The sequence below is a fragment of the Tachypleus tridentatus genome, chromosome 5 (genome assembly GCF_004210375.1).
Source record: "Tachypleus tridentatus isolate NWPU-2018 chromosome 5, ASM421037v1, whole genome shotgun sequence".
Classification (NCBI taxonomy): Eukaryota; Metazoa; Arthropoda; class Merostomata; order Xiphosura; family Limulidae; genus Tachypleus; species Tachypleus tridentatus.
This window is the reverse complement of record NC_134829.1, coordinates 2,046,598-2,058,449: the sequence shown is the minus strand read 5'-3', so window position 1 is coordinate 2,058,449 and position 11,852 is coordinate 2,046,598. Positions and strand designations below refer to the sequence as shown.

Here is an 11,852-nt window from a genome sequence, read left to right as displayed (position 1 = left end):
ACAAGATCAACATATCATAAAAGGTTACTATTAAAAGTTCGATAATTCAACATTGAAAGTTTTCAATCGTAACATGTCTGGACGGACCAATTAAAGAAAATTCATATGTAACGCTTGTATTGCCATCTAGTAGTCAACATAAGTAAAATTAAATTATTATTTCTCAGAGCAAAATTATTTAATACGTATTTTCTGTAATCACTCTTTGGAAAACGTTTTCTTGTTATATCATAATTATTCCTAAGTGAATCCTAGTCTTTGTAGAAAAAACTTCTTTAATTACATTCTTGTTTGAAAGATTATTTTCAACTATAATTTTATCACATATTTTATTACAAACATAAAAGGTTAATTAAACAACTGATGTTGTCAGCTACATTTTCAATGTAAACACTAGATTATTGGACTTGTAAATTACTGTTTTAGACAGTGATTCATTGTAAATGTGGATTCTAACTTGTGTGGTTCCACAGCAAGAGGGGGTACCTGGCATGGCCAGGTGGGTTAAGGCGTGCGACTCGTAATCTAAGGGTCGCGGGTTTGAATCACCATCGCGCTAAACATGCTCGCCCTTTCAGCCGTGGGGGCGTTAGAATGTTACGGTCAATCCCACTATTCGTTGGTAAAAGAGTAGCCCAAGAGTTGGCGGTGGGTGGTGATGACTAGCTGCTTTCCCTCTAGTCTTATACTGCTAAATTAGGGACGGCTAGCACAGATAGCCCTCGAGTAGCTTTGTGCGAAATTCAAAACAAAATAAGATCATCAGTGTTGTTAAAAGTATGTTCATTTAGATCATCAGTGTTGTTAAAAGTATGTTCATTTAGATCAGTCGACCTTCGAGAGTGATATTTTTAAAGTTTCTCAGATCGTTAGACCTGTTTTTATGAATCTGTTTTTATCTGTAGAACTTTTTGATGGTTAATTTTAACCTGTTTTAACGTGTTAAGTGTACTGAGTCAATTTCATATGAGCTAATTTTTCCAACCTTATTGGGTATGGGTCAGTTTCTTGACCAGTTACTACATCCGCAGCTGATGTCGAGAAACCACTTGTTGAGAAATTTATGGAAAATCGTTTGTTGAGAAAATATTTTATAGAAACAACGTTTCGACCTTCTTCGGTCACCAAAGAAGGTCGAAACGTTGTTCGCTCTTCTATGTAAAATATTTTCTCAACCCAAACGAGCCGTTTTTGCATATAAACATCCGCAGCTGGTTCGCAACTGAGTTAGAATACTCTTCTTACATATTGATACCTTGGACGTGTCAGTGAAAAAATGTAAAATGTTGAATTAGAGTTGTGTTATCAATTTAACAATCCAACCTGTATAAGGTTATAATCCTTTCAATTACTAAAGACACTCAAGTTATGTAACAATGTCCAATCCAACCTGTATAAGGTTATAATCCTTTCAATTACTAAAGACACTCAAGTTATGTAACAATGTCCAATCCAACCTGTATAAGGTTATAATCCTTTCAATTACTAAAGACACTCAAGTTATGTAACAATGTCCAATCCAACCTGTATAAGGTTATAATCCTTTCAATTACTAAAGACACTCAAGCTATGTAACAATGTCCAATCCAACCTGTATAAGGTTATAATCCTTTCAATTACTAAAGACGCTAAAGTTATGCATTTATTTTCTTACTTTAAAGACGTAATTAAATGGTTCTATAAAATTTATTTAAGCCTACTTTATAACCATAAATTCATCGAAATTGAATTCACTTTTGTGTGCAACATCTGTACGTTTTATGTTACACTTTTACACAAAGAAATTGAATTAGTGTATCTGTTCACCAACAGAGTTGATCATAGAAAGACGGAAGTCTATTTAGCTACGAATTCCTCACTGATGGCACCAGAAGAATGTACCTAGCCAATAGTAACCACTACTGAATCTTGGACTTAATCTAATCGATTAGTGAGATTTGATCCTTATTACTATAACTAAATGTTCAGAACGTATTCTGTAACAACGAGACTGGAACCAAGACCCTTAAGTTTACAGCTTGGCACGCTGACCATAAAGCATCGCCTAGTTCTCCAACTACTCAAGTGTAATGTAAAAAACAATACCGACCACATACATCTTTAAAAATACAAAGTATTCATTATTAAACTTCCCACAGGCAGGATACAATCGCTGTTGTTCAGGGTAGTTAGATGTCACAGATCTGTGGTACGTAACTAAATAACAAGAGAAAAAGTATTACGTGTGTGTATAAACGTCGCTCTTGCTTTCAGTTCAGCAGTGAGAATCTTATCGAAGGTAAAGAGTACGACTGGTGGTCTTTACTACGTGGATTAGTTGTCAATGGAATTTCTTTTCATGCAGAATGTTTAAAAATCCCATGTAATAGTTCAGTTTCTTCTGCTAACGACACAAAGAAAACTAGCAGCATGCCTTGAGAATGAAAGTAAACAGCTGGCGCCCTCTTGACCCTGACAGTAACCAGAAACAACACTGCTCCGTTACATCAAGTTAAGATGCCAGTCCTACTTACGGTTGGCCTGTAATGTCTTGGTATTCTGTAATTAGTCACGACTGTGGGAGGTCTCGACGTAATGTTCGATGCTTGACGGTCCACAGACTAGTCCAGTGTACGGTTTGTGGCCTGAGCACAGCAAGTTCAGAATGTGTCCTACGTACGTAGCGGGTAGATTTAAAATGTTTATAATTCTTCTGTGCTACGCTCTCCAGAATCGACTGGTGCTGGCTTCCTGGAGTCTCGAAAAAGAAAATGAAGACACTTCTAAAAGTCTGGACTTTATGAGTAACAAGTGGTTCAATATTCCACCTGGATTACACCAAGTTCTGACGTCAATCGAAGACAAGCTTCGTAATATGGATGCTTTTGGTCATACGCTGAAACTAGCAAGGCTGGACTTCTTCATGGATCAACTGACCCGCAGGCTGGAGAACATTGAGACCAAACTGGGGGCACTAGAAACCACCTTCGACGTGCGAATAAAGAAAGTGGAAGAGGTTATAATGGGTAAGGACATCAAAGAAGAATTGACCAATGAACATCTATCTCGGAAAATGTCCAACATAAATGATAAACTAAACAACAAAGTGGCTTTTCTTGATGCTAAAATTGATATTCGAACTGAAAGTATAACAAACAAACTGGAACTCTTTCAGAGGGACGTTCAAGGAGCGATAGACGACGTGTTGGAGAAGTTGGTTAAAAGTGACGAGAGAATTGCACAGTTTGAAAGCGCCGTCTTGACGAAGCTGCAGATGTTTGACGACATTCGACGTAACTTTAACGATATTCATCTCTTTCTGAAAGAGAAACTGATGACCCTCATGAAGGACCAGATCGTATGCATGGAATCCAGGGTTGAAAACATGACTATTCATTTGATTCAAGAAAATATACAAACATTTCGGAAAGACATGAGTAGAGAGTGTGCGAAAATCGGAGAGTCTATAGAAATAGCCCACAAGCAGTTGAGTAACATCACTTCTGTGTTTTCAAGAGACAACCGAATTCGGAGTTCTTTTTTAACAAACAGTAGTCTAACAGCGGCATCTAATGGTGCTTTAGTTAAGAACCTCACACTTACAATTGACAGAGCCATCTCAGAAGGCAAGAAGAAATTTTCCGAGCTCGATTCTAACATGGAACTTTACACACAAAAAATTATTAATGGAATACAACAAGTGTCTAAAACATCGAATGAAATCAAGTCATTTATTCTCACTTCCATCGAGAAAGAAAACAATACAAGAAATCTTGTTCGAGACGAATTTCGCAAACTCCAAAAACAGATTGAACCTCTTCCAGTCATAGAACCTCGACTTTCCCAACTGGTCGACCAGAAGGTTCATGAACTAAGCAAATCCGTCGACAGCAGCTTTGCAACCCTTCTTGTTGCCCAAAACACATTTATTTCTTCCTGTAACAAAATCCAGGAAGAAGAAACACATGTATATGACATACTTCAGCAAATTGTCTTTGAGATGCGGAACAGGTCAGTGAATGACATCTACCGGATCAGTTCTGACATCCAACTGCACAGTGCCGACGTAGAAAAAACTTTATCTGGTATCTTGTCTTCGATAGAACTGGTGGGAAATAACACAGCGGAGGAGATAAGACGTGAGTTTAAGACAATTTCTAAAGACCTTAGTGGAAAGTGTGTCCCCTCAGGTAAGGAACGTAAAAATTCCACTCAGGTACAAAGACTGCTTGACAAAACTTACAACCATAGTGACGCAGTCCAGTTTGAAGACACAAAACATCATAATTATCAAACACAGTGATAATAAAGTAAATAACAATGACATCTCAGTCATAATTATCAAACACAGTGATAATAAAGTAAATAACAATGACATCTCATTCATAATTATCAAACACAGTGATAATAAAGTAAATAACAATGACATCTCAGTCATAATTATCAAACACAGTGATAATAAAGTAAATAACAATGACATCTCATCAAATAATTATCAAATAACAGTGATAATATAAGTAAATAACAATGACATCTCATTCATAATTATCAAACACAGTGATAATAAAGTAAATAACAATGACATCTCAGTCATAATTATCAAACACAGTGATAATAAAGTAAATAACAATGACATCTCATTCATAATTATCAAACACAGTGATAATAAAGTAAATAACAATGACATCTCATTCATAATTATCAAACACAGTGATAATAAAGTAAATAACAATGACATCTCATTCATAATTATCAAACACAGTGATAATAAAGTAAATAACAATGACATCTCATTCATAATTATCAAACACAGTGATAATAAAGTAAATAACAATGACATCTCAGTCATAATAAAGTAAATAACAATGACATCTCAGTCATAATTATCAAAACTGTGATAATAAAGTAAATAATTATCAAACAATGACATCTCAGTCATAATTATCAAACACAGTGATAATAAAGTAAATAACAATGACATCTCAGTCATAATTATCAAACACAGTGATAATAAAGTAAATAACAATGACATCTCATTCATAATTATCAAACACAGTGATAATAAAGTAAATAACAATGACATCTCAGTCATAATTATCAAACACAGTGATAATAAAGTAAATAACAGTGATAATAAAGTAAATAACAATGACATCTCAGTCATAATTATCAAACACAGTGATAATAAAGTAAATAACAATGACATCTCATTCATAATTATCAAACACAGTGATAATAAAGTAAATAACAATGACATCTCAGTCATAATTATCAAACACAGTGATAATAAAGTAAATAACAATGACATCTCATTCATAATTATCAAACACAGTGAGTAATAAATAAAAACAATGACATCTCATTCATAATTATCAAAACAATGACATCTCATCTCATAATTATCAAACACAGTGATAATAAAGTAAATAACAATGACATCTCATTCATAATTATCAAACACAGTGATAATAAAGTAAATAACAATGACATCTCAGTCATAATTATCAAACACAGTGATAATAAAGTAAATAACAATGACAGTGATAATAAAGTAAATCTCATCTTCATAATTATCAAACACAGTGATAATAAAGTAAATAACAATGACATCTCAGTCATAATTATCAAACACAGTGATAATAAAGTAAATAACAATGACATCTCAGTCATAATTATCAAACACAGTGATAATAAAGTAAATAACAATGACATCTCAGTCATAATTATCAAACACAGTGATAATAAAGTAAATAACAATGACATCTCAGTCATAATTATCAAACACAGTGATAATAAAGTAAATAACAATGACATCTCAGTCATAATTATCAAACACAGTGATAATAAAGTAAATAACAATGACATCTCATTCATAATTATCAAACACAGTGATAATAAAGTAAATAACAATGACATCTCAGTCATAATTATCAAACACAGTGATAATAAAGTAAATAACAATGACATCTCATTCATAATTATCAAACACAGTGATAATAAAGTAAATAACAATGACATCTCAGTCATAATTATCAAACACAGTGATAATAAAGTAAATAACAATGACATCTCAGTCATAATTATCAAACACAGTGATAATAAAGTAAATAACAATGACATCTCAGTCATAATTATCAAACACAGTGATAATAAAGTAAATAACAATGACATCTCATTCATAATTATCAAACACAGTGATAATAAAGTAAATAACAATGACATCTCATTCATAATTATCAAACACAGTGATAATAAAGTAAATAACAATGACATCTCAGTCATAATTATCAAACACATTGATAATAAAGTAAATAACAATGACATCTCAGTCATAATTATCAAACACAGTGATAATAAAGTAAATAACAATGACATCTCATTCATAATTATCAAACACAGTGATAATAAAGTAAATAACAATGACATCTCAGTCATAATTATCAAACATAGTGATAATAAAGTAAATAACAATGACATCTCATTCATAATTATCAAACACAATGATAACAAAGTTAATAACAATGACATCTCAGTCATAATTATCAAACACAGTGATAAAGTAAATAAATAAAGTAAATAACAATGACATCTCATGACATCATAATTATCAAACACAGTGATAATAAAGTAAATAACAATGACATCTCAGTCATAATTATCAAACACAGTGATAATAAAGTAAATAACAATGACATCTCAGTCATAATTATCAAACACAGTGATAATAAAGTAAATAACAATGACATCTCATTCATAATTATCAAACACAGTGATAATAAAGTAAATAACAATGACATCTCAGTCATAATTATCAAACACAGTGATAATAAAGTAAATAACAATGACATCTCAGACATAATTAACAAACACAGTGATAAAAAAGTAAATAACAATGACATCTCAGTCATAATTATCAAACACAGTGATAATAAAGTAAATAACAATGACATCTCAGTCATAATTATCAAACACAGTGATAATAAAGTAAATAACAGTGATAATAAAGTAAATAACAATGACATCTCAGTCATAATTATCAAACACAGTGATAACAAAGTAAATAACAATGACATCTCAGTCATAATTATCAAACACAGTGATAATAAAGTAAATAACAATGACATCTCAGTCATAATTATCAAACACAGTGATAATAAAGTAAATAACAATGACATCTCATTCATAATTATCAAACACAGTGATAATAAAGTAAATAACAATGACATCTCAGTCATAATTATCAAACACAGTGATAATAAAGTAAATAACAATGACATCTCATTCATAATTATCAAACACAGTGATAATAAAGTAAATAACAATGACATCATAATTATCATAATCATAATTATCAAATCACAGTGATAATAAAGTAAATAACAATGACATCTCATTCATAATTATCAAACACAGTGATAATAAAGTAAATAACAATGACATCTCATTCATAATTATCAAACACAGTGATAATAAAGTAAATAACAATGACATCTCAGTCATAATTATCAAACACAGTCATAATAAAGTAAATAACAATGACATCTCAATGACATCTCAGTTCATAATTATCAAACACAGTGATAATAAAGTAAATAACAATGACATCTCATTATCATAATTATCAAACACAGTGATAATTATGTATAATAAAGTAAATAACAATGACATCTCATTCATAATTATCAAACAACATCTGTCATAATTATCAAACACAGTGATAATAAAGTAAATAACAATGACATCTCAGTCATAATTATCAAACACAGTGATAATAAAGTAAATAACAATGACATCTCATTCATAATTATCAAACACAGTGATAATAAAGTAAATAACAATGACATCTCAGTCATAATTATCAAACACAGTGATAATAAAGTAAATAACAATGACATCTCAGTCATAATTATCAAACACAGTGATAATAAAGTAAATAACAATGACATCTCAGTCATAATTATCAAACACAGTGATAATAAAGTAAATAACAATGACATCTCAGTCATAATTATCAAACACAGTGATAATAAAGTAAATAACAATGACATCTCAGTCATAATTATCAAACACAGTGATAATAAAGTAAATAACAATGACATCTCATTCATAATTATCAAACACAGTGATAATAAAGTAAATAACAATGACATCTCAGTCATAATTATCAAACACAGTGATAATAAAGTAAATAACAATGACATCTCAGTCATAATTATCAAACACAGTGATAATAAAGTAAATAACAATGACATCTCATTCATAATTATCAAACACAGTGATAATAAAGTAAATAACAATGACATCTCATTCATAATTATCAAACACAGTGATAATAAAGTAAATAACAATGACATCTCATTCATAATTATCAAACACAGTGATAATAAAGTAAATAACAATGACATCTCATTCATAATTATCAAACACAGTGATAATAAAGTAAATAACAATGACATCTCAGTCATAATTATCAAACACAGTGATAATAAAGTAAATAACAATGACATCTCAGTCATAATTATCAAACACAGTGATAATAAAGTAAATAACAATGACATCTCAGTCATAATTATCAAACACAGTGATAATAAAGTAAATAACAATGACATATGTCATAATTATCAAACACAGTGATAATAAAGTAAATAACAATGACATCTCAGTCATAATTATCAAACACAGTGATAATAAAGTAAATAACAATGACATCTCAGTCATAATTATCAAACACAGTGATAAATAAATAAATAACAATGACATCTCATCTCATAATTATCAAACACAGTGATAATAAAGTAAATAACAATGACATCTCAGTCATAATTATCAAACACAGTGATAATAAAGTAAATAACAATGACATCTCAGTCATAATTATCAAACACAGTGATAATAAAGTAAATAACAATGACATCTCAGTCATAATTATCAAACACAGTGATAATAAAGTAAATAACAATGACATCTCAGTCATAATTATCAAACACAGTGATAATAAAGTAAATAACAATGACATCTCATTCATAATTATCAAACACAGTGATAATAAAGTAAATAACAATGACATCTCAGTCATAATTATCAAACACAGTGATAATAAAGTAAATAACAATGACATCTCATTCATAATTATCAAACACAGTGATAATAAAGTAAATAACAATGACATCTCAGTCATAATTATAATTATCAAACATAATAAAGTAAATAACAATGACATCTCAGTCATAATTATCAAACACAGTGATAATAAAGTAAATAACAATGACATCTCAGTCATAATTATCAAACACAGTGATAATAAAGTAAATAACAATGACATCTCATTCATAATTATCAAACACAGTGATAATAAAGTAAATAACAATGACATCTCATTTATAATTATCAAACACAGTGATAATAAAGTAAATAACAATGACATCTCAGTCATAATTATCAAACACAGTGATAATAAAGTAAATAACAATGACATCTCATCATAATTATCAAACACAGTGATAATAAAGTAAATAACAATGACATCTCATCATAATTATCAAACACTGATAATAAAGTAAATAACAATGACATCACATTCATAATTATCAAACTCAGTGATAATAAATTAAATAACAATGACATCTCATTCATAATTTTTAAAACAGTAATAATAAAGTAAATAACAATGTGATAAAGTAAATAACAATGACATCTCAGTCATAATTATCAAACACAGTGATAATAAAGTAAATAACAATGACATCTCAGTCATAATTATCAAAACACAATGACATCTCAGTCATAATTATCAAACACAGTGATAATAAAGTAAATAACAATGACATCTCAGTCATAATTATCAAACACAGTGATAATAAAGTAAATAACAATGATATCAAACACAGTGATAATAAAGTAAATAACAATGATATCTCATTCATAATTATCAAACACAGTGATAATAAAGTAAATAACAATGACATCTCATTCATAATTATCAAACACAGTGATAATAAAGTAAATAACAATGACATCTCAGTCATAATTATCAAACACAGTGATAATAAAGTAAATAACAATGACATCTCAGTTATAATTATCAAACACAGTGATAATAAAGTAAATAACAATGACATCTCAGTCATAATTATCAAACACAGTGATAATAAAGTAAATAACAATGACATCTCAGTCATAATTATCAAACACAGTGATAATAAAGTAAATAACAATGACATCTCAGTCATAATTATCAAACACAGTGATAATAAAGTAAATAACAATGACATCTCAGTCATAATTATCAAACACAGTGATAATAAAGTAAATAATAACGACATCTCAGTCATAATTATCAAACACAGTGATAATAAAGTAAATAACAATGACATCTCAGTCATAATTATCAAACACAGTGATAATAAAGTAAATAACAATGACATCTCAGTCATAATATATCAAACACAGTGATTATAAAGTAAATAACAATGACATCTCAGTCATAATTATCAAACACAGTGATAATAAAGTAAATAACAATGACATCTCAGTCATAATTATCAAACACAGTGATAATAAAGTAAATAACAATGACATCTCATGACATCTCAGTCATAATTATCAAACACAGTGATAATAAAGTAAATAACAATGACATCTCATGACATCTCATAATTATCAAACACAGTGATAATAAAGTAAATAACAATGACATCTCATTCATAATTATCAAACACAGTGATAATAAAGTAAATAACAATGACATCTCATCATAATTATCAGTGATAATAAAGTAAATAACAATGACATCTCAGTCATAATTATCAAACACAGTGATAATAAAGTAAATAACAATGACATCTCATTCATAATTATCAAACACAGTGATAATAAAGTAAATAACAATGACATCTCAGTCATAATTATCAAACACAGTGATAATAAAGTAAATAACAATGACATCTCAGTCATAATTATCAAACACAGTGATAATAAAGTAAATAACAATGACATCTCATCATAATTATCAAACACAGTGATAATAAAGTAAATAACAATGACATCTCAGTCATAATTATCAAACACAGTGATAATAAAGTAAATAACAATGACATCTCATTCATAATTATCAAACACAGTGATAATAAAGTAAATAACAATGACATCTCAGTCATAATTATCAAACACAGTGATAATAAAGTAAATAACAATGACATCTCATTCATAATTATCAAACACAGTGATAATAAAGTAAATAACAATGACATCTCAGTCATAATTATCAAACACAGTGATAATAAAGTAAATAACAATGACATCTCAGTCATAATTATCAAACACAGTGATAATAAAGTAAATAACAATGACATCTCAGTCATAATTATCAAACACAGTGATAATAAAGTAAATAACAATGACATCTCATTCATAATTATCAAACACAGTGATAATAAAGTAAATAACAATGACATCTCATTCATAATTATCAAACACAGTGATAATAAAGTAAATAACAATGACATCTCATTCATAATTATCAAACACAGTGATAATAAAGTAAATAACAATGACATCTCAGTCATAATTATCAAACACAGTGATAATAAAGTAAATAACAATGACATCTCATTCATAATTATCAAACACAGTGATAATAAAGTAAATAACAATGACATCTCAGTCATAATTATCAAACACAGTGATAATAAAGTAAATAACAATGACATCTCATTATCATAATTATCAAACACAGTGATAATAAAGTAAATAACAATGACATCTCAGTCATAATTATCAAACACAGTGATAATAAAGTAAATAACAATGACATCTCAGTTATAATTATCAAACACAGTGATAATAAAGTAAATAACAATGACATCTCATCTCAT

At 29.1% G+C, this 11,852-nt stretch overlaps 1 protein-coding gene across 1 annotated transcript; it reads left to right on the top strand.

Annotated features, from left to right (window-relative positions):
- The first annotated feature begins 2,307 nt into the window (after positions 1-2,307).
- LOC143251257 (uncharacterized) lies at positions 2,308-4,282 on the top strand. The gene has a single exon (XM_076502701.1). The coding sequence runs from the start codon at positions 2,582-2,584 to the stop codon at positions 4,280-4,282; it is 1,701 nt and encodes a 566-aa protein (XP_076358816.1). The 5' UTR covers positions 2,308-2,581.
- The last annotated feature ends 7,570 nt before the right edge of the window (positions 4,283-11,852 follow it).